The sequence below is a fragment of the Coregonus clupeaformis genome, chromosome 12 (genome assembly GCF_020615455.1).
Source record: "Coregonus clupeaformis isolate EN_2021a chromosome 12, ASM2061545v1, whole genome shotgun sequence".
Taxonomy (NCBI): Eukaryota; Metazoa; Chordata; class Actinopteri; order Salmoniformes; family Salmonidae; genus Coregonus; species Coregonus clupeaformis.
In genome coordinates this window covers 54,743,015-54,767,454 of record NC_059203.1, presented here as the reverse complement: position 1 = coordinate 54,767,454, position 24,440 = coordinate 54,743,015, and the positions used below count along the sequence as shown (strand labels likewise).

Sequence of the window (24,440 nt, the reverse complement as noted above, 5' to 3'; positions counted from 1 at the left end):
GAAGATAGACAGAGGGGGATTAGAGACAGAGAGAGGATTTAGAGAGAGTGTTAGAGCCGATTTGGGCATATTTTGTATAAAAGACTGAACATACTGAGCTCCATGTACATTTGTGTAAATATATTAAATATTAATGTATATGATGAAATATTAGGTAATGTACCTTTTATGATTTATTTACCGGATTGAGATATATTCATTTGTTATTAGTGTAACTCAGTTTTTGGCCCCTCTTGCCCATTCATTGTACTGTGTTAATTGTGTTAGTATAAAGGCAGGGTTGGGCCTTCGGGGGAGTGAGTCCTTGCTAGATGCAGGAGCGGTATAGTTTTTTGACCATATAGACATACAGAAATACAGACAGACAGGTCATATTATATTATGTATTTGCATTTCAAGTAATCTCTGCTTTAAGTTGATTGGAGAATACCTTTTTGTTAGATAAGAAGAATAAACATTTTTGTTGCACTATATCCCTGGATCTCATTGAATGTTTGGCCGTTTGGGAAACGAAGAGTGTGGACTGTAAGCGTCCGAAACAACCCCCGCTTCAGGCTAGGGGCAGTGGCTATGGTAAAGAGGAAAGGAAGCCACTACATTCAAGTCAAAAAACTCCGTGAAGGATTACTACCGGAAGGAAATCTCTCGGTTCGGACACACGCTGGATTTTGTTCTATTTGTAATTGCATTCGACCATAAGGACAGCTCGCTTGGAAGGATTTGAACTCCTAGATTTCGCCAGCCGTGAGTAACCACTGCGAATGAATGAGCTGCCCTGTTCAAGCGTATCGTTTGATCATGCATATTATGGAAGCGCAAATGTGCTTATAATTGGAATGTTTGATAAACTTGGGAATGGAATTCAAAATACAGCGCTGGGAAAACAATTAAGAAGTTTAAGTTTGGGAAACACAGATCCTATGCACAATGTAGCCTAATCATATATCTAATATTTGGCCTAACGTGGAAATGCAATCCATCAACGCAACGAATGCAACTTAAGGATCTAAAGATACTGCGTGTTAAAACTTCATTAAAGGGACAAAACCTCAACGGGATGAAATGTTTAAAACGCATCTAAAATGCCAAACTTGCACATGTGCAATTCAAAATGGGTCAATATGCTGAAATGGATGACTGTGTTTTTAAAGATTAAAGGAGGTCTAAAGGGGCATTACGTTTAACAATCAAACCAACAACCGTGTCATTGTAAATTGAGTGAACTAAAAGTGAATGATGGAGGAGGAAATCCCAAATAAGACTCCACTGGAGAGGGCAGAGGAGCATCTAAATTCACTCTATGCAGCCCGGAGAGGCAAACTTGGAGTGTGTACACGCAAAATGAATGAAATAAAAGTCCTTCTTGTTGATGGAGGAAACATTGCAACTGTGAATGAGAGTCTTGAAGCATTTGATGCTGTGCTCAATGACTTTAAGAAGGCTCATGAATCTGTGCTAGAGCTGGTCACAGAGGAGGAACAGGAACAGGAGAGCATTAACTATTATCAACCAAGAATGAGAACTTATGAACATTTCCTGAAAGAGGTGGAAATATGGAAAAAGGCTGAAGTTGAGCCACAAACGCTCATTGAACCACATGACAGCATTTCCAATGTGTCAAAAAATATCAAGTAAAACTAAGTATTCTAAGACTGCTTCCTCAGTGTCCTCTGAACGCCTTAAAGCCGAGGCAGAACGAGCAGCTCTACTAGCTCGCCAAGCATCATTACAAGACAAGCATGCATTGGAACTGGAGAAAGCTCAACTGAATGTTAGGATGGAAAAAATGGCACTGAAACGGACATAGCAGCATATAATGCCAAACTGAAGGTCCTGGAGAGTACCGAGTCAACTTCTCAATCCCATTCTGTGGCAGCCCATTTACTAAGCCAAGAAGATGGAATGAACTCTTATTTTGAGAAACAGGAACCAGAGGTCTATGTGGAACCTGAACCATCACCTGTTGAGTTTGCTGCATTAGGTGCAGTTCCAAAGACCCCACTACAAAGAGTTTTACAACAACCCGACCACAAAGCCATCAAACCCTATTCCGAAAACAGTCGTGAAACCACACTCTCCAGCAGCCAACAGCAAGGTCTAGCAATCGACACAGAATCAACACTGCGGGTATCAGCCATAATACCAGCCATGATAACCTCTCTACTGTCATGCAAAGGCAGAATGAAATTGCTGACCTCCTTGTACTACAGCACAAACAAGCCACACTCCCTGTTAGGGGAGATACCTATGTTTGACGGTGATCCTCAAACTTTAGGCCATTCATGCGTGCATTTGAGCATGGTATAGAAGATAAGACAAGCAGTCACCAGGATAGGCTCTATTACCTGGAACAATACACCTCTGGTCAGCCCAAGGATCTGGTCCGTAGTTGTCTGCATATGGAAGCCAGAAGAGGCCATGCAGTAGCTAAGAGGTTGTTAAAGGAACACTTTGGCAATGAAATCAAAGTCACCACTGCTTACATGGAAAAGGCTTGGAACTGGACAAACATCAAACCCGATGATGGAAAGGGACTGGGTGGTTATGCACTCTATCTAAGAGGTTGCTGTAACGCTATGCAAGACCTACAGAACATGGAAGAGCTTAATCTTCCCTCCAACATAAAGCTGATCATGTCAAAACTTCCCTACAAACTAAGGGAAAAAATGGAGGTCTATGGCATGTGATATTTTAGAGAGAAGTCACCTGAGGGCCCAGTTCAGTGACCTGGTAACGTCTCATGGAAAAACAGGCCAAAATACGGGATCCGTTGTATGGAGATATTCAAGATCCCCTGTACAACAAAAGGTTTTAAAACCCAAAACAGAAGCTGACTTTAAACAGCAGTTCAAGTCCAAGAGTAGGGGAAGTAGCTTTGCCACTACAGTAGCTGTAGTGGCAGATTGTGACTCGAAAAACCTTTAAAAGAACAAACATTCAAAGTAAAGAGACCAGGCACCTACCCTTCTGATGCTCCCAGTATCTCATGTATATTTTGTGCTGGTGCGCATTTATTGGTCGACTGCCAACAGGTGAAGGCACAGCCACATGAATTCAAGGTTGAGTTTCTGAGATCAAAAGGCCTTTGTTTTGGCTGTTTGATGAGAGGACACTTAAGCAGAGAATGTAAAAGAAGGATGACCTGTCAGAGCTGTCAAAGAAAGCACCCCACTATCCTGCACATTGAAGGAAGAGAGAGATTTAGATCTCAAAAGGCAGATATGAGTGGTGTAGCAGTAAAGCGGGAGGAGACTGTCAGCAGTGCTCTTGTTTCACTGGAAGCTGGTGAAGATACCGGGGCCGTACAGATTGTGCACTTGCAATTGTGCCAGTTCAAGTAAAGGTGGCAAATGGAAGCAAGTCTGTGTTAACCTATGCGTTTCTCGATTCTGGTAGCTCAGCAACATTTTGTACGGAGAGACTCATGAGGCAGTTGCAAGCTAAAGGCAGTGCGACTGAAATTCTGCACGCACAATGGGGCAGGAGAGTCCTACCAAGAGCTTTGAGATATCTGGATTAGAGATTGGCAATGTGGAAGGCGACACATTTCTTGCATTACCAAAGGTCTACACCCAACATAAGATCCCAGTGACAAGAGAGAACATTCCCACTCAGAAAGAGCTCAAAAGGTGGCCATACCTGAAAGAGGTTCAGTTGAAGGAGATTGATGCTGACGTCGAACTTCTGATTGGCGTAAATGCTCCAAAGGCAATGGAACCCTGGCAAATCATAAATAGCCAAGGCAACGGACCGTATGCAGTGAAAACCCTCTTTGGATGGGTGATGAATGGTCCTCTCAACAGTTGTACCATGGCAGAAGAATCCGGCGCCCTACGGTGATGGCTAATCGTATCTCAATGGCCGACCTGGGGGTTCTTCTTGTAAATCAGTACAACCATGACTTCCCTGAGAGAGAGTATGAAGAGAAAAGTGAGATGTCAGCTGAGGATCGTAGGTTTATGGAGATAGTATCAAGCTCCATAACCCTCAAAGACCATCACTACTACTTACCGTTGCCCTTTCGCAACAAAGATGTAGTCCTGCCAAACAACCGTGACATGGCAAAGCAGCGGGCTCTAAATATTATCAGGAAGTTCAAGAAGGACAAAGGTTACGCTGCAGAGTACAAAGGCTTCATGGAAGAGATGATAACAAAAGGTTACGCTGAGAAGGTACCACAAGAACAGCTCCTCAGAGAGAAAGGCAAGGTATGGTACATACCACACCATGGCGTTCACCATAAGCGCAAAGGAACGATACGAGTGGTGTTTGACTGTTCATCATCCTATAAAGGTACATCTCTTAACAGTGAACTCCTTCAAGGCCCTGACCTGGCAAACACGCTTATAGGAGTCTTGCCAAGATTTCGGCAAGAGCACATTGCCATGATGGCAGACATCGAAGGAATGTTCCATCAAGTACGTGTCCATGAAGATGACTTAGACTTCCTGCGATTCCTATGGTGGCCGGATGGTGATACTAACAAAAGATTGGAGGAGTACAGAATGACAGTACATCTTTTCGGTGCTATATCCTCTCCAAGTTGTGCAAACTTTGCACTGCGAAAGACTGCAGAAGACAACTGTGAGGGGTACGATGAAGAGGTGATTCAAACAGTCAAGTCCAACTTCTATGTTGATGACTGCCTCAAGTCAGTGGCCACAGAAGAACAAGCCATAGCTCTCACAAGAAACCTCAGGGATGTGTGCTCTCAAGGTGGGTTCAAATTGACCAAGTGGGTCAGCAACAGCCGCACTGTACTAGCTTCATCCCTGATGAACACAAAGCCAAGCAGATAAAAGAACTGGACCTGGACAGAGAATAGCTGCCTGTTGAAAGAGCACTTGGAATCCGATGGAACATTGAAAGGGATGTGTTTAACTTCCAGGTCACTGTCAAGAACAGACCCCTTACAAGAAGAGGTATTCTCTCAACTGTCAGCTCTATTTATGATCCATTAGGTTTCCTCACCCCATTCGTATTAAAGGCAAAGCAAATTCTTCAAGTGCTCTGCAAGCTAAAGTGTGGATGGGACGAAGTCATCCCTGAAGAACACTCTATTTCATGGAAGAGATGGCTCTCAGAGCTGGACCAGCTCTCCAGATTCCAGATCAACAGGTGTATGATGCCGGAGAACTTTGGTCAAATCAAGACCGCACAGCTGCATCACTTCGGTGATGCAAGTGAACAAGGTTATGGCACGGCAAGCTACCTTAGGTTCACAAACGTTATGGAAAAGGTCCACATCGCATTCATACTGGGGAAATCAAGGGTGACTCCACTCAAGCAGATGACGATCCCCAGACTGGAACTTGCTGCAGCAACATTGGCAGTGCGAGTGGACAGGATGTTAAGGTTGGAGCTCCAGATTGAACTTGAGGAGTCAACTTTCTGGACAGACAGCCAGTCGGTGCTAAAATACATCCGCAACGATACCAAGAGATTCCATACTTTTGTGGCTAATAGGGTTGCTATGATCCGTGACCTATCGAAAGCAAAACAGTGGAGGTATTTGAACTCCAAACACAACCCAGCCGATGATGCCTCAAGAGGATTACATGTTGAAACTTTCCTGAACTCAAAGAGATGGCGCAAAGGACCAGAATTCCTGGAGAAAACAGAAACACAATGGCCGAAAGTCCCCGAGGAGCTTGGCTCCATCCCTCCAGATGATCCAGAGGTGAGAAAAGACGTCATCGTAAAACAGTACATGTGTGGAAGAAAAGAGTCCGACCAGCAAACTGATTGAGTACTATTCAACATGAAACAGCTTGAAGAAAGCAGTTGCCTGGATGCTGAAACTGAAGAGACTTCTACTACAGTTAAGCCAGAAAAGGAAAGTTCTCACCCAAACTGATCCAGGATCAGATCAGAGTCTGACAAACTCACTGAAGGAACAATTGACAAGTTCAAACTGACGTTTGGAAAAGAAAGTCTGTCTGTAGATGACCTAGATGAAGCAGAAAAGGTCATCATTCGATTTGAGCAACGACAGCACTTTAAACAAGAAATTGCACTAGTTGTAAAAGGAAAACAATGTGCCAAGAGAAGCGGCTCAATCTGTAAGCTTGATCCAATAGTTGACAATGGCATTCTGAGAGTAGGAGGAAGGTTAAGCAAAGCTGCTATGCCTACGGAACTAAAGAATCCTATGATCCTGCCCAAAGACTCCTACATCTCCAGACTGATCTTATTCCACATCCATGAGCAGGTTGGCCACTCTGGGAGAGGTCACATGCTTTCTAGACTTCGCCAGCGATATTGGATACCCTGTGCCAACTCCTTAGCAAGGAAGATCCTTAAGAGCTGTGTCTTCTGCAGGTGGATGCAAGCTAGAGCTGGGGAACAGAAGATGGCTGACCTTCTACAAGATCGGGTAGCACCTGATTTGCCGCCTTTCACCCATGTGGGCATAGATTACTTTGGCCCCATAGAGGTGAAGCGAGGCCGCGTTCATGTGAAGCGGTATGGTGTGATCTTTACTTGCCTTGTGAGTCGAGCTGTCCATCTAGAAGTTGCTAGTTATCTGGATACTGATTCCTGCATCAATGCCCTGCGCAGGTTCATCTGTCGAAGGGGCCCAGTAACAAGTATCAGAACAGACAATGGCACCAACTTTGTTGGAACACACAGAGAGCTAGGAGAAGCTCTGAAAGAGCTGGATCACAACAAGATTCAAAATAAATTACTGAAGGAAGGAGTGACATGGTCATTCAACCCTCCCTCTGGAGCCCACCATGGGGGGGTATGGGAGAGGTTGATCCGACTGGTGAAAAAGATCCTCTATTCAGTCCTTAAAGAGCAAGTACTGGATGATGAGGCTTTGCAGACAGCCTTGTGTGAAGTTGAGGCGATTATGAACGACAGACCAATCACTACTGTAACAAATGACCCTAACGATCTAGAACCCCTGACTCCGAACCATCTGCTTCATCTGAAAGCAAAGCCAGTCCTGCCACCAGGACTATTCCAGAGAAGTGACCTATACTCACGAAGGAGATGGAAGCAAGTACAATATATCACTGACCTCTTCTGGAAGAGATGGATCAGGGGAGTATCTTCCACTTATGCAGGAGCGGAACAAGTGGAACAAAACTAAGAGAAACTTCAGTCCTGGTGACCTTGTGGTCATCGTCGATGACACCGCCCCAAGGAACTCTTGGCTAATGGGGCGTGTGGTGAAGGCTTTGCCAGGGGCCAAAGGTCTTGTCCGGAGCGTCATGGTTAAGACTAAGACCAATATCCTACAGAGACCTATCAATAAACTCTGTCTGCTCCTTGAGGCGACGAAGTGAGACACACACACACACACACACACAGTGCTCCATCTTTGAATCACGTGCACCTCTGATTCGTTGATGTCGTACTCATACATTCTTTGATACATTCTTACATTCTCAAACTCTTGACATTTTTTGGAAGTTGAACACCTTTACACTTCAACTCAGACTGAGATCTATGGACTATTTTCCTATATGGCACCTTGTATATTTGTATATAGCTATGAACTGTAATGGTGCTCTGGTATAGAATGTTTTTGTATTGGCTCTACGTTCGAATATTAAGTAATTGTTGTGCATTCAGTGCAGTCAACAATTAGGGGCCGGTATGTTAGAGCCGATTTGGGCATATTTTGTATAAAAGACTGAACATACTGAGCTCCATGTACATTTGTGTAAATATATTAAATATTAATGTATATGATGAAATATTAGGTACGTACTTTATGATTTATTTAACGGATTGAGATATATTCATTTGTTATTAGTGTAACTCAGTTTTTGGCCCCCCTCTTGCCCATTCATTGTACTGTGTTAATTGTGTTAGTATAAAGGCAGGAAGTTGGGCCTTCGGGGGGAGGAGTCCTTGCTAGATGCAGGAGCGGTATAGTTTTTTGACCATATAGACATACAGAAATACAGACAGACAGGTCATATTATATTATGTATTTGCATTTCAAGTAATCTCTGCTTTAAGTTGATTGGAGAATACCTTTTTGTTAGATAAGAAGAATAAACATTTTTGTTGCACTATATCCCTGGATCTCATTGAATGTTTGGCCGTTTGGAAACGAAGAGTGTGGACTGTATGCGTCCGAAACAACCCCGCTTCAGGCTAGGGCAGTGGCTATGGTAAAGAGGAAAGGAAGCCACTACAGAGAGGAAGATAGACAGAGAGGGGGATTACAGACAGAGAGGGGGATTAGAGACAGAGAGGGGGATTAGATACAGAGGAAGATAGACAGAGGGGGATTAGAGACAGATGGGGATTAGAGACAGAGGAAGATAGACAGAGAGGGGGATTAGAGACAGAGGGGGGATTAGAGACAGAGGAAGATAGACAGAGAGGGGGATTAGAGACAGAGAGGGGGATTAGAGACAGAGGAGGGGGATTAGAGAGAGACAGGGATTAGAGACAGAGAGGGGGATTAGAGACAGAGAGGGGGATTAGAGAGAGACCGGGATTAGAGAGAGACCGGGATTAGAGACAGAGAGGGGGATTAGAGACAGATGGGGGATCAGAGAGAGGAAGATATACAGAGAGGGTCATTAGAGACAGAGATTAGAGACAGAGAGGGGGATTAGAGAGAGGAAGATAGACAGAGAGGGGGATTAGAGACAGAGAGGGGGATTATAGACAGATGGGGGATTAGAGAGAGGAAGATATACAGAGAGGGTCATTAGAGACAGAGATTAGAGACAGAGAGGGGGATTAGAGAGAGGAAGATAGACAGAGAGGGGGATTAGAGACAGAGAGGGGGATTAGAGAGAGGAAGATAGACAGAGAGGGTGATTAGAGACAGAGAGGGTGATTAGAGACAGAGAGGGGAATTAGAGACAGAGGAAGATAGACATAGAGGGGGATTAGAGAGAGACAGGGGGAATTAGAGACAGAGGAAGATAGACAGAGAGGGGGATTAGAGAGAGACAGGGGGAATTAGAGACAGATGGGGGAATTAGAGACAGAGGAAGATAGACAGAGAGGGGGATTAGAGACAGTTGAAGATAAACAGAGAGGGGGATTAGAGACAGAGGGGGGGATTAGAGACAGGGGGGGGTTAGAGAGAGGAAGATAGACAGAGAGAGTGATTAGAGAAAGAGAGGGGGAATAGAGAGAGAGGAAGATAGACAGATGGGGATTAGAGACAGAGAGAGGGATTAGAGAGAGGAAGATAGACAGAGAGGGGGATTAGAGACAGAGAGGGGGATTAGAGACAGAGAGGGGGATTAGAGACGGAGAGGGGGATTAGAGACAGAGGGGGGATTAGAGAGGAAGATAGACAGAGAGGGGGATTAGAGAGAGAGGGGGATTAGAGACAGAGAGGGGGATTAGAGAGATAGGGATTAGAGACAGAGAGGGGGATTAGAGACAGATGGGGGATTAGAGAGAGGAAGATAGACAGAGAGGGGAATTATAGACAGAGAGGGGGATTAGAGAGAGAGGGGGATTAGAGAAAGGAAGATAGACAGAGAGGGGATTAGAGACAGAGAGGGGATTAGAGAGAGGAAGAGACAGAGAGGGGGATTAGAGAGAGGAAGATAGACATTGAGGGGGATTAGAGACAGAGAGGGGGATTAGAGACAGAGAGGGGTTAGAGACAGAGAGGGGGATTAGAAACAGAGGGGGGATTAGAGACAGAGGACGATAGAGACAGAGAGGGGAATTAGAGAGACAGGGATTAGAGACAGAGGGGGATTAGAGAGTGAGGAGAATTAGAGACAGAGGGGGATTACAGACAGAGAGGCGGATTAGAGAGACAGGGATTAGAGACGGAGAGGGGGATTAGAGAGAGGAAGATAGACAGAGAGGGGGATTAGAGACAGAGAGGGGGATTAGAGAGAGACAGGGGTTAGAGACAGAGGGGGATTGGAGACAGAGAGGGGGATTAGAGAGAGATAGGGATTAGAGACAGAGGGGATTAGAGACAGATGGGGGATCAGAGACAGAGGAAGATAGACATAGAGGGGGATTAGAGACAGAGAGGGGGATTAGAGAGAGACAGGGATTAGAGACAGAGAGGGGGATTAGAGACAGATGGGGGATTAGAGAGCAGAAGATTGACAGAGAGGGGAATTAGAGACAGAGAGGGGGATTAGAGACATAGAAAGGGATTAGAGACAGAGAGGGGGATTAGAGAGAGGAATATAGACAGAGAGGGGGATTAGAGACAGAGGAAGATAGACAGAGGGGGATTAGAGACGAGGGGGATTAGAGACAGATGGGGATTAGAGACATATGGGATTAGAGACAGAGGAAGATAGACAGAGAGGGGGATTAGAGACAGAGAGGGTGATTAGAGACAGAGAGGGTGATTAGAGACAGAGGACGATAGAGACAGAGAGGGGGTTTAGAGAGACAGGGATTAGAGACAGAGAGGGGGATTACAGACAGAGAGGGGGATTAGAGACAGAGAGGCGGATTAGAGAGACAGGGATTAGAGACGGAGAGGGGGATTAGAGACAGAAAGGGGGTTTAGAGAGACAGGGATTAGAGACAGAGAGGGGGATTAGAGACAGAGAGGGGGATTAGAGAGAGGAAGATAGACAGAGAGGGGGATTAGAAACAGAGAGGGGGATTAGAGAGAGGAAGATAGACAGAGAGGGGGATTAGAAACAGAGAGGGGGATTAGAGAGAAGAAGATAGACAGAGAGGGGGATTAGAGACAGAGAGGGGGATTAGAGACAGAGAGGGGGATTAGAGACAGAGAGCGGGATTAGACACAGAGAGGGGGATTAGAGACAGAGGACGATAGAGACAGAGAGGGTGATTAGAAACAGAGGGGGGATTAGAGACAGAGAGGGGATTAGAGAGAGGAAGATAGACAGAGAGGGGTATTAGAGACAGAGAGGGGTATTAGAGACAGAGAGGGAGATTAGAGACAGAGAGGGGGATTAGAGACAGAGTGGGGGATTAGAGACAGAGAGGGGGATTAAAGAGAGGAAGATACACAGAGAGGGGGATTAGAGACAGAGGGATTAGAGACAGAGAGGGGGATTAGAGACAGAGAGAGGGATTAGAGAGAGGAAGATAGACAGAGGGGGATTAGAGACAGAGAGAGGATTTAGAGAGAGGAAGATAGACAGAGAGGGGGATTACAGACAGAGAGGGGATTAGAGACAGAGAGGGGGATTAGAGACAGAGAGGGTTACAGAGAGAGATTAGAGAGAGGAAGATAGACAGAGGGGGATTAGAGACAGAGAGAGGATTTAGAGAGAGGAAGATAGACAGAGAGGGGGATTACAGACAGAGAGGGGGATTAGAGACAGAGAGGGGGATTAGAGAGAGGAATATAGACAGAGAGGGGGATTAGAGACAGAGGAAGATAGACAGAGGGGGATTAGAGACGAGGGGATTAGAGACAGATGGGGATTAGAGACATATGGGATTAGAGACAGAGGAAGATAGACAGAGAGGGGATTAGAGACAGAGGGGGGATTAGAGACAGAGGGGGGTTAAAGAGACAGAGAGGCGGATTAGAGACAGAGGGGATAGAGACAGAGAGGGGGATTAGAGAGAGGAAGATAGACAGAGGGGGATTAGAGACAGATGGGGATTAGAGACATATGGGGATTAGAGACATATGGGGGGATTAGAGACATATGGGGGGATTAGAGACAGAGGGGGATTTGAGACAGAGAGGGGGACTAGAGACAGAGAGGGGGATTAGAGAGAGGAAGATAGACAGAGAGGGGGATTAGAAACAGAGAGGGGGATTAGAGAGAGGAAGGTAGACAGAGAGGGGGATTAGAAACAGAGAGGGGGATTAGAGAGAGGAAGATAGACAGAGAGGGGGATTAGAAACAGAGAGGGGGATTAGAGAGAAGAAGATAGACAGAGAGGGGGATTAGAGACAGAGAGGGGGATTAGAGACAGAGAGGGGGATTAGAGAGAGAGCGGGATTAGACACAGAGAGGGGAATTAGAGACAGAGGACGATAGAGACAGAGAGGGTGATTAGAAACAGAGGGGGGATTAGAGACAGAGAGGGATTAGAGAGAGGAAGATAGACAGAGAGGGGGATTAGAGACAGAGAGGGGGATTAGAGACAGAGGAGGGGATTAGAGACAGAGAGGGGGATTAAAGAGAGGAAGATACACAGAGAGGGGGATTAGAGACAGAGAGGGGGATTAGAGACAGAGAGAGGGATTAGAGAGAGGAAGATAGACAGAGGGGGATTAGAGACAGAGAGAGGATTTAGAGAGAGGAAGATAGACAGAGAGGGGGATTACAGACAGAGAGGGGATTAGAGACAGAGAGGGGATTAGAGAGAGGAATATAGACAGAGAGGGGGATTAGAGACAGAGGAAGATAGACAGAGGGGGATTAGAGACGAGGGGGATTAGAGACAGATGGGGATTAGAGACATATGGGATTAGAGACAGAGGAAGATAGACAGAGAGGGGGATTAGAGACAGAGGGGGGATTAGAGACAGAGGGGGGTTAAAGAGACAGAGAGGCGGATTAGAGACAGAGGGGGATAGAGACAGAGAGGGGGATTAGAGAGAGGAAGATAGACAGAGGGGGATTAGAGACAGATGGGGATTAGAGACATATGGGGATTAGAGACATATGGGGGGATTAGAGACATATGGGGGGATTAGAGACAGAGGGGGATTTGAGACAGAGAGGGGGACTAGAGACAGAGAGGGGGATTAGAGAGAGGAAGATAGACAGAGAGGGGGATTAGAAACAGAGAGGGGGATTAGAGAGAAGAAGATAGACAGAGAGGGGGATTAGAGACAGAGAGGGGGATTAGAGACAGAGAGGGGATTAGAGACAGAGAGCGGGATTAGACACAGAGAGGGGGATTAGAGACAGAGGGACGATAGAGACAGAGAGGGTGATTAGAAACAGAGGGGGGATTAGAGACAGAGAGGGGATTAGAGAGAGGAAGATAGACAGAGAGGGGTATTAGAGACAGAGAGGGGGATTAGAGGCAGAGAGGGGGATTAGAGACAGAGGGGGGGATTAGAGACAGAGAGGGGGATTAAAGAGAGGAAGATACACAGAGAGGGGGATTAGAGACAGAGGGATTAGAGACAGAGAGGGGGATTAGAGACAGAGAGAGGGATTAGAGAGAGGAAGATAGACAGAGGGGGATTAGAGACAGAGAGAGGATTTAGAGAGAGGAAGATAGACAGAGAGGGGGATTACAGACAGAGAGGGGGATTAGAGACAGAGAGGGGGATTAGAGACAGAGAGGGGGATTAGAGACAGAGAGGGGGATTAGAGACAGAGAGGGGGATTAGAGAGAGGAAGAGACAGAGAGGGGGATTAGAGACAGAGGAAGATAGAGAGAGGGGGATTAGAGACGAGGGGGATTAGAGACAGATGGGGATTAGAGACATATGGGATTAGAGACAGAGGAAGATAGACAGAGAGGGGGATTAGAGACAGAGGGGGATTAGAGACAGAGGGGGGTTAAAGAGACAGAGAGGCGGATTAGAGACAGAGGGGGATAGAGACAGAGAGGGGGATTAGAGAGAGAAGATAGACAGAGGGGGATTAGAGACAGATGGGGATTAGAGACATATGGGGATTAGAGACATATGGGGGGATTAGAGACATATGGGGGGATTAGAGACAGAGGGGGATTTGAGACAGAGAGGGGGACTAGAGACGAGGGGGATTAGAGACAAAGGGGGGATTAAAGACAGAGGGGGGGATTAGATACAGAGGAAGATAGACAGAGGGGGATTAGAGACAGATGGGGATTAGAGACAGAGGAAGATAGACAGAGAGGGGGATTAGAGACAGAGAGGGGGATTAGAGACAGAGGGGGGGATTAGAGACAGAGTAGGGGATTAGAGACAGAGAGGGGGATTAGAGACAGAGAGGGGGATTAGAGAGAGACCGGGATTAGAGACAGAGAGGGGGATTAGAGACAGATGGGGGATCAGAGACAGAGGAAGATAGACAGAGAGGGGGATTAGAGACAGAGAGGGGGATTATAGACAGATGGGGGATTAGAGAGAGGAAGATATACAGAGAGGGTCATTAGAGACAGAGAGGGGGATTAGAGACAGAGAGGGGGATTAGAGAGAGGAAGATAGACAGAGAGGGGGATTAGAGACAGAGAGGGGGATTAGACAGACAGGGATTAGAGACAGAGAGGGTGATTAGAGACAGAGAGGGTGATTAGAGACAGAGAGGGGGATTAGAGACAGAGAGGGGAATTAGAGACAGAGAGGGGAATTAGAGACAGAGAGGGGAATTAGAGACAGAGAGGGGAATTAGAGACAGAGGAAGATAGACAGAGAGGGGGATTAGAGAGAGACAGGGGGATTAGAGACAGAGAGGGGAATTAAGAGACAGAGAGGGGAATTAGAGACAGAGGAAGATAGACAGAGAGGGGAATTAGAGACAGAGGGGGGGATTAGAGACAGAGGGGGGGATTAGAGACAGAGGGGGGGGGTTAGAGACAGAGGGGGATAGAGACAGAGAGGGGGATTAGAGAGAGGAAGATAGACAGAGAGAGTGATTAGAGAAAGAGAGGGGGAATAGAGAGAGAGGAAGATAGACAGATGGGGATTAGAGACAGATGGGATTAGAGACAGAGGGGGGTATTAGAGACAGAGGGGGGGATTAGAGACGGAGAGGGGGACTAGAGACAAAGGGGGGATTAGAGACAAAGGTGGGATTAGAGACAGAGAGGGGGATTAGAGACAGAGAGGGGGATTAGAGAGAGGAAGATAGACAGAGAGGGGGATTAGAGAGGGGGATTAGAGACAGAGGGCGGGATTAGAGACAGAGGGGGGATTAGAGACAGAGGGGGATTAGAGACAGAGGGGGGATTAGAGAGAGAGGGGGGATTAGAGAGAGGAAGATAGACAGAGAGGGGGATTAGAGACAGAGAGGGGGATTAGAGAGAGAGGGGGATTAGAGAGAGGAAGATAGACAGAGAGGGGGATTAGAGACAGAGAGGGGGATTAGCGACAGAGAGGGGGATTAGAGAGAGAGAGGGGGATTAGAGAGAGGAAGATAGACAGAGAGGGGGATTAGAGACAGAGAGGGGGATTAGTGTCAGAGAGGGGGATTAGAGAGAGAGGGGTGATTAGAGAGAGGAATATAGACAGAGAGGGGGATTAGAGAGAGAGAGGGGGGATTAAAGACAGAGAGGGGGATTAGAGACAGAGAGGGGGACTAGAGACGAGGGGGACTAGAGACAAAGGGGGGATTAGAGACAAAGGGGGGATTAGAGACAGAGAGGGGGATTAGAGACAGATAGGGGGATTAGAGAGAGGAAGATAGACAGAGAGGGGGATTAGAGACAGAGGGGGGGATTAGAGAGAGAGGGGGATTAGAGACAGAGGGCGGGATTAGAGACAGAGGGGGGGATTAGAGAGAGAGAGGGGGGATTAGAGAGATGAAGATAGACAGAGAGGGGGATTAGAGACAGAGAGGAGGATTAGAGACAGAGAGGGGGGATTAGATACAGATACTGGTCTGAATGACATCCTGTCTGGCAGAGTGGAAACAGGTCTGTGTTATGAGGTCTGGTCTGACTCTTATCTGGGGAGCCACTGGTTAAGTGGCCCAGCTCCCTCCACCAGCTGGCTCTGTTTTCTGAGTGTGCTGTTGTTACATTTTACATTTTAGTCATTTAGAAGACGCTCTTATCCAGAGCGATTTACAGTTAGTGAGTGCATACATTTTCATACTGGCCCCCCGTGGGAATCGAACCCACAACCCTGGCGTTGCAAACGCCATGCTCTACCAACTGAGCTACACAGGACTGTTGAGTCTGGTCCAGTTTCCAGTGCCCTGTGTGTAGGTCGCCCCTGCCTCTACCTCTCAGGCTCCAGGCCCTCAAAGCCCCACTGTAATTAGTGACTCAGCATGGCTACGGCTGACTGGGCTCCTGCTGCTACTTACTGCTGGGACACCTGCTCTTAAAGACCTGCTCCTCACACACTCCACAGCCATCAGCCAGAGCTTATTTACATGGACAATACAGAGAGGGTCCTCCTTCTACCCAGGTACTCAAGAGTTAATGCCTGTCCACGTGTGCGTGGGTAGGTGTGTGTGTGTCACGGAATGTGGATTACTCCAAGTGTATCTGGGAGTAGCTAATTACTTGGCATCATAACTTGTTCCATTATACATCCCAGTGTGTGTGTGCTTGTGAGAGTGCCCTATTTAAACCTGTGCTGCCGTGCCATGTGGGCGTAACGCTGTATGACTCACTGTCTCCCCCCTGTGGCAGGCTCAAGCACGTATCTGTCAAAGTACAGACGCACCAGCCTCTCTCTCTCATCAGGACCCGGCAGGGCAAAGTTGACTATCTCATCAATGCGGTCATTGATGGCCCAGTCAAACTGCTCCGGCTGGTTACTAGCCAGCACCATCATGAACCTGGAGGAAGACGACACACCAGTGGGCTATTAGGGTTAGAATGCTGTGGTATTTGAGGAAGTTTGTACATCAGAATTTAGGGTGTTGGGCGTAGATAAGGTGAATTTAGAGTGTTGGGCGTAGATCAGGTGAATTTAGAGTGTTGGACGTATATATGGTGAATTTAGAGTGTTGGGCGTATATATGGTGAATTTAGAGTGTTGGGCGTATATATGGTGAATTTAGAGTGCGGGAGTCAATGAGGACTGACTTGTTGCTCTGCTCTCCAGTGCGGTACAGGAATGCGTTCAAAGTTGCTCTGAGCTCTTCACTGATCTTCTCCTGCAAACAAAAAAGACACAAACCTTGAATTTTATCATTGTTTTGGTTTTGCTATCATTTCAATACAGGAAATTACACAACCAGACCTGGGTTCAAATCCTATTTCAAATTTCTCAATTCCTTTCACATACATTCGAAGAAAGTATTCTGATATTTTATATTTGAAAAGACAAGTAGTTGAAAATTTTACTGTATTTGGAAATACGCTTGGAAAGTATTTGAAAATACTCGAATACACCGACTCAAATACACTCCCATGTATTTAACATTTTTACATTTACATTTTTAGTCATTTAGCAGACGCTCTTATCCAGAGCGACTTACAGTTAGTGCATACATTAAAAAAAATCATACCCCCTGTGGGAATCGAACCCACAACCCTGGCGTTGCAAACGCCATGCTCTATCAACTGAGCTACATCCCTGCCGGCCATTCCCTCCCCTAACCTGGACGACGCTGGGCCAATTGCGCGCCGCACCATGGGTCTCCCGGTCGCGGCCGGCTACGACAGAGCCTGGATTCGAACCAGGATCTCTAGTGGCACAGCTAGCACTGCGATGCAGTGCCTTAGACCACTGCGCCACTCGGGAGACGTAACCCAGATATTTGAAAATAGTATTTAAGATAAGTATTTGAAAATACTCTCAAATACAATTTTGCAGAGTATTCGTTTTTTAAAATACAAATAACCATTCAAATAACTCAAATAAAAGTTATTGTTTTGGCCTGTGTATTTGGAAATACTCAAATACACAGAAAAATGTATTTTAAATACCAGATACTCAAATACACATGTATTTGATACCAGGTCTGTACACAACACACTTACAGTAGATCTCTTGCGAAGGAATGCATCAGCTTCATCAACAAACAGCAGCAGGCTGTGTCAGACAGGAGACAGGATGGCATTAGCAGAGCTGCACTGGTCTTACATCGTTCTCTGTATATCGTTTCAAGTGCATGTCTGCATATGTGTCTAATGCAAGTTCAAATGTATATTATGTCAAGTTACGTAGATACTTACGTTATATGGTTACATCATGGTTACATTTTCATTAAGTTCTATCAATAGTATGATGGTACTGCAAGTGAGGGTAGCATACCCGCGGCGACTGGTGTTAGCCCAGTCAAAGACTTTGTGCATGGCGGTGACACCCTCACGGCCCATGGGCGCCACATCTCCACCCGTCATGATGGCATAGTCCATCCCAGAGTGCACTGCCAGCTTCTACTCAGAACACAGAGAGACAGTTACCAACATATACAGATACCAAGATAACACCACTTGTCAAAGTCAAGGTGATTCTGTAAGGGGCCTACCTTGGCGAAGAGGGTCTTGCCAGTACCTGGGGGGCCATACATGAGGATGTTCCTGTAGAGCCCCTTGTTCTGCCGCGTGTTCCTAGTTGCTATGGCAATGTCACGTACACGCTCTTCTAAGTTAGGCTGTGAGGAGTGGACGGAATAATTCATATCAGGGAGATCAACATTTTGGCTCAAAGCAGGCCTGCAAAAACAAATATTCCCTCTACACAAGATGTGTACACAGCATTCTCTATGAATGTCTCTTTAATACATGTGCTGGGTATAATATCTCCCAGGTTTAGTTGTGTTGAGACTCTATAAGGTATGGCTCGCTGGTGCTCAGGTGTGTGCTGAGTGTCGGTACTCACACTGAGCACTACTCCCTCCAGGGCATCTTGAGGTTTGCTTGTCAGGCGCTTTGACATCTATAAGAGAGGAAAAATAAGAAAATGCACCTCACCATCACTTCATAATACTTCAAAATAAGAGTGTTTAGCTAACTTAATTTAATTGCAATAAAAAACACAAAAAGCATCAGACACAAGACGTATAAAATGCACAGCAGGGCCTCTCTACCTTGATGGGGTGCTTGATCGCCTCCGCCACAGTGATGCGAGACGTCTCTCTGACCAATGAGGGCTTCCCGAGCCGGGCCTCAATGTAGCGCCCTGCCACAGCTGTGGCGTTCCGGGCAGAATATACACCCACAGCCAGCAGGGTCAGTCCTGCCACCTGGTGGTGTGACGGAACAAATACACTACATTTAGAGACGCTCCAAGAACAGCTTAGATCAGATATAAATAAACCTTTAACATATCAGGTACTTATTTAGGAGTCATTGGCAGTTCACATATTAATGAACATAAACAAGGAAGTAGAGTGGAAGGCAGGTCTCACCGTAGCTGTGACTTTATCCCAGTCTGACACAAAGGCCTGGAATCCTTCCCCAAACACAGCACCTGCAGTCCTGAAATCACAGAAATATACAAAGACAGTCAGGTTTCCAATATAGTATCTTTCTGTAAGGTCTGTAGTGTAATACACTATGTCTGTCTCACCGTATAGTCTCTAGTACAGTCTGTCTGTGCTCTGCTGCCTTCAAGCGGATCTGCTCGCGGATGATGTCTGCGTTTTCCCGTTCAACACGTGCATGTGCTTTAGACTCCGCCTCTACACGTAGCAGCTCATTCTTGTGCCTCAGCTGCATCTCGTGCTCGATTGTTGCTATGTGGAGAGGATACATCAGTGGATATAACATCAATATACCATAGCATTGTTAAATACTTGTTTCTGATTGGCTTGAAGGGCATTCTAGAGCGTGCATTATTTCCCTATAACGCACAGTATATCAGCATGGTAGAATTCAATGGCTAGTTCATTCTTACATGTTCTGTGTTTGAGCTGCTTTGGAAAGCTAAAGTCGAATTGAAAACATTAACATTATAGGCACTGATTAATTTTATTTTCATAATACTAAGCTAGGACTGATGTTTTGGTTAGCTAAACTAGCAAGTCTGTGTTTGGTTACAAGGCAACTACTGTAGCTATCTAGAAAACTTGCTAGCTACTTCAGCGGATGTTGAACACATTTCTGTGTTAAGTTATAGCCATGGTATGTATAAAAGGGAGTATACTCTGGTCTCTCTGCGTTCTCTGGAAAATAATGAAACTCCGTGGAAAGTTAGTTTCACGACGCGCCACGTTATTACATAAAATGCATAGCCCCTCGTTGATTATCCCTTAAACATTTTGTTATTGCCAGACCCCATATGGCTATAATGACCAGTGAAAATAGAAGCAGAACCATATTCCTGGAGGCTGTGTGACAGTATTATACGGGGTCAGTACCTTTCCTCATGGCCTCCTGTTTAAGCACAGAGTCCTCCTGTTTGCGAAGGTTGTCCTCATTCAGGGCTTGCTGAGGACGCAGAGGATAGGCCACACAGTCAGGTGGACACAGCATTTTCACTCTACTTCTTTCTATCCTAATTGGTACTGAGTAGATATTGCAGCTAATGGCATTTGGTCTTACCTGTTGCTTGAGTTGATCCTCATACCTCTGTCTGGCAAGTCTGTCTTGGAACTGTGCTCTCTGTGAAGGGATAAAAGGAGACGGTAACCATAGTAACACATGTTAGTCGCCATCTGGTGGACAGATATGCAACCCCTTGTTCCTCCGAATCTCTCATTGCAGCCTGTTTCAACAGAATTAACACTAATTGTGCAAACTATTTCAAGCTCTAAACTTACCGACACAATTCTACTCTCTACAAACTCAAAGATATCTTTACTACTACAGGGCAAATGCTTGCTTCTACGGTTTACCCATACGTCTGCATTATGATCCATGCTATGAGCCCATCATTGACCTCATACTCTACAGTACAATGAATACTACTGCACAACCACCCCCTATGCAGTACCACTAAACCCTTCCTCTGCTCTCCTCTCACCGATTGATGCTGCTTGGTTTCCTCGCCGACAGTTTTCCTCCTCTCCTCCCCTTGAATACGCAGCTGATCCCCCTTCAGTTGCTCCACTGCTGCCTCGTACTCCTGCCACCATCGAACACAGAGGAAACACAAATAGCATGATCAGATATTGGATTGATAGTATCATGTATTTGGTGTCCGACACATTACTCTGCATGTGCCTTGTTTAGTGCAACTGTACCTTGATTTTGGTCTGATGTTCCATCTGAACAGACTGCTCCTGCATGCGAGCCAGATCCAGGGCCTCTTTGGCATGACCTGAAATTAAGTCAAGGGAAAGGGACATTGATCTTCAAGAGACATACAGTTGAAGTCGGAAGTTTACATACACTTAGGTTGGAGTCATTAAAACTTGTTTTTCAACCATTCCACAAATTTCTTGTTAACAAACTATAGTTTTGGCAAGTCGGTTAGGACATCTACTTTGTGCATGACAAGTAAATTTTCCCAACAATTGTTTACAGACAGATTATTTCACTTATAATTAACTGTATCACAATTCCAGTGGGTCATAAGTTTACATACACTAAGTTGACTGTGCCTTTAAACAGCTTGGAAAATTCCAGAAAATGATGTATTGGCTTTAGAAGCTTATGATAGGCTAATTGACATCATTTGAGTCAATTGGAGGGGTACCTGTGGATGTCTTTCAAGGCCTACCTTCAAACTCAGTGCCTCTTTGCTTGACATCATGGGAAAATCATCAAAAGAAATCAGCCAAGACCTCAGAAAAAAAATTGTAGACCTCCACAAGTCTGGTTCATCCTTGGGAGCAATTTCCAAAAGCCTAAATGTACCACGTTCATCTGTACAAACAATAGTACACAAGTATTAACACCATGGGACCACGCAGCCGTCATACCGCTCAGGAAGGAGACGCGTTCTGTCTCCTAGAGATGAACGTACTTTGGTGCGAAAAGTGCAAATCAATCCCAGAACAACAGCAAAGGACCTTGTGAAGATGCTGGAGGAAACAGGTACAAAAGTATCTATATCCACAGTAAAACGAGTCCTATATCGACATAACCTGAAAGGCCGCTCAGCAAGGAAGAAGCCACTGCTCCAAAACCGCCATAAAAAAAGCCAGACTACGGTTTGCAACTGCACATGGGGACAAAGATCGTACTTTTTGGAGAAATGTCCTCTGGTCTGATGAAACAAAAATAGAACTGTTTGGCCATAATGACCATCGTTATGTTTGGAGGAAAAAGGGGGTGCTTGCAAGCCGAAGAACACCATCCCAACCGTGAAGCACGGGGGTGGCAGCATCATGCTGTGGGGGTGCTTTGCTGCAGGAGGGACTGGTGCACTTCAAAAAATAGATGGCATCATGAGGAAGGAAAATTATGTGGATATATTGAAGCAACATCTCAAGACATCAGTCAGGAAGTAAAAGCTTGGTCACAAATGGGTCTTCCAAATGGACAATGACCCCAAGCATACTTCCAAAGTTGTGGCAAAATGGCTTAAGGACAACAAAGTCAAGGTATTGGAGTGGCCATCACAAAGCCCTGACCTCAATCCTATAGAACATTTGTGGGCAGAAATGAAAAAGCGTGTGCGAGCAAGGAGGCCTACAAACCTGACTCAGTTACACCAGCTCTGTGAGGAGGAATGGGCCAAAATTCACCCAATATATTGTGGGAAGCTTGTGGAAGGCTACCCGAAACGTTTGACCCAAGTTTAACAATTTAAAGGCAATGCTACCAAATACTAATTGAGTGTATGTAAACTTCTGACCCACTGGGAATGTGATGAAAGAAATAAAAGCTGAAATAAATCACTCTCTACTATTATTCTGACATTTCACATTCTTAAAATAAAGTGGTGATCCTAACTGACCTAAGACAGGGAATTTATACTAGGATTAAATGTCAGGAATTGTGAAAGACTGAGTTTAAATGTATTTGGCTACGGTGTATGTAAACTTCTGACTTCAACTGTACATTTAATTTAATGACAGTAGGCTATATTCAAACCAATTAGAATTTAATTTAATGTTCTGAAAAATAATGTAATATGAAATATAAGGTTTTAAACCTGGTTTAATTAAGTTATACTAAAACTAGTAACTAAAGCTATCTGGCAAACTGAACTGTGTGAAGGAATAACATTTGCACCTTTCAACTTGAAGGCACTATGGATCAACTTCCAACATGAATGAAAATGTGCAGCACAACGTTCAATGTGATACATGTGATTCTCGTTTACTACAGTGTTATGTCCTACTGATAGCTGTCATGAAGAATAGCTAGCTAGATAACGTTAACTTTGATACCCGTGGAAACTAGCTATGAGATTATGCTATGTCAGGACACCGGCCGGTGTTGTATCAGCATCACTGCTGAGGCTGTAAAGCATGCTGCGGGTGCATCGCTCTTTCTGGAATGACTACAAATATGCTAGCTAGCTACTAGTTATACAGTCCTATAAAATCTAGTTATCATGCAAGACACTTACGAGACTTGTCGAGCTCCTTTGCCGCCTGGGCCGCTCGCTCCAGCCCGGTTGGATCAAAATTGCTCCATTTGTCCTTGGGTTTATCATCGCCGCCGCCAGCCGGTGGAGGGGGTGGCGGTGGAACCGGGAATTCCGGGGGCGCCTCGGGCTGCCCCTTATTCAGGCCGAACAGCCAGGACATGTTACGGTAAACAGAGAATAAGATGCTGACCCAGGCAGGTGGAGGTGGTCAGGCTTGGCGGTCTGTCCCTACACTTCCTCCACACGTGTGTCACGCTGCCGTCTTTGCGCAAGCGCAAGAGAGGACCAATTTTTTTCCTGAAAGACACTCGTGCTGATTGGTTGAGGAAAAAAATATTCCTCTCATTGGTTGTCCTTTGTTGAGGTCAAACATGTAGCCTTAAGTCTTATAATAACCACACTGGAAAGCCATTTGACACAATTAATTTGATAATTGCATCATATGCGGAGTTTTTTGTACTTCTGTCAAGAGAACGCATTTCAAATCAAATCAAATCAAATGTATTGGTCACATACACATGGTTAGCAGATGTTATTGCGAGTGTAGCGAAATGCTTGTGCTTCTAGTTCCGACAGTGCGGTAATATCTAGCGAGTAATATCTAACAGTTCCACAACACATATCTAATACACACAAATCTAAGTAAAGGAATGGAATAAGAATATATAAATGAGCAATGTCATTGTCAGAGCTGCATAGTCTAAGATGCAATAGATAGTATAGAATACAGTATATACATATGAGACCAGTAATGCAAGATATGTAAACATTATTAAAGTGGCATTATTAAAGTGACTAGTGTTCCATTTATTAAAGTGGCCAGTGATTTTCAAGTCTGTATGTAGGCAGCAGCGCCTCTGTGCTAGTGATGGCTGTTTAACAGTTGATGGCCTTGAGATAGAAGCTGTTTTTCCAGTCTCTCTGTCCCAGCTTTGATGCACCTGTACTGACCTCGCCTTCTGGATGATAGCGGGGTGAACAGGCATTGGCTCAGGTGGTAGTTGTCCTTGATTATCTTTTTGGCCTTCCTGTGACATCGGGTGCTGTAGGTGTCCTGGAGGGCAGGTAGTTTGCCCCCGGTGATGCGTTGTGCAGACCGCACCACCCTCTGGAGAGCCCTGCGGTTGTGGGCAGTGAAGTTGCTGTACCAGGCGGTGATACAGCCCGACAGGATGCTCTCAATTGTGCATCTGTAAAAGTTTGTGAGGGTTTTAGGTGACAGGCCAAATTTCTTCAGCCACCTGAGGTTGAAGAGACACTTTTGCGCCTTCTTCACCACACTGTCTGTGTGGGTGGACCATTTCAGTTTGTCAGTGATATGAATACCGAGGAACTTCAAACGTTCCACCTTCTCCACTGCTGTCCCGTCGATGTGGATATAGGGGTACTCCCTCTGCTGTTTCCTGAAGTCCACAATCATCTCCTTTGTTTTGTTGACGTTGAGAGGTTATTTTCCTGACACCACACTCCCAGAGCCCTCACCTCC

The 24,440-nt window shown here is 45.6% G+C and overlaps 1 protein-coding gene across 1 annotated transcript; it reads right to left on the bottom strand.

The window, feature by feature from the left end:
- Positions 1-15,682: 15,682 nt before the first annotated feature.
- LOC121578540 (ATPase family AAA domain-containing protein 3-A-like) lies at positions 15,683-23,204 on the bottom strand. The gene is made up of 14 exons (XM_045224081.1): positions 22,934-23,204; positions 20,655-20,731; positions 20,435-20,536; positions 20,014-20,073; positions 19,830-19,899; positions 19,040-19,205; positions 18,879-18,948; positions 18,558-18,713; positions 18,350-18,406; positions 17,997-18,122; positions 17,780-17,904; positions 17,506-17,557; positions 16,606-16,676; positions 15,683-16,355 (listed from the first exon to the last, which is right to left on the bottom strand). Exons 1-14 carry the CDS (start codon positions 23,112-23,114, stop codon positions 16,184-16,186), a joined length of 1,485 nt encoding a protein of 494 aa, XP_045080016.1. The 5' UTR covers positions 23,115-23,204; the 3' UTR covers positions 15,683-16,183.
- Between the last annotated feature and the right edge of the window lie 1,236 nt (positions 23,205-24,440).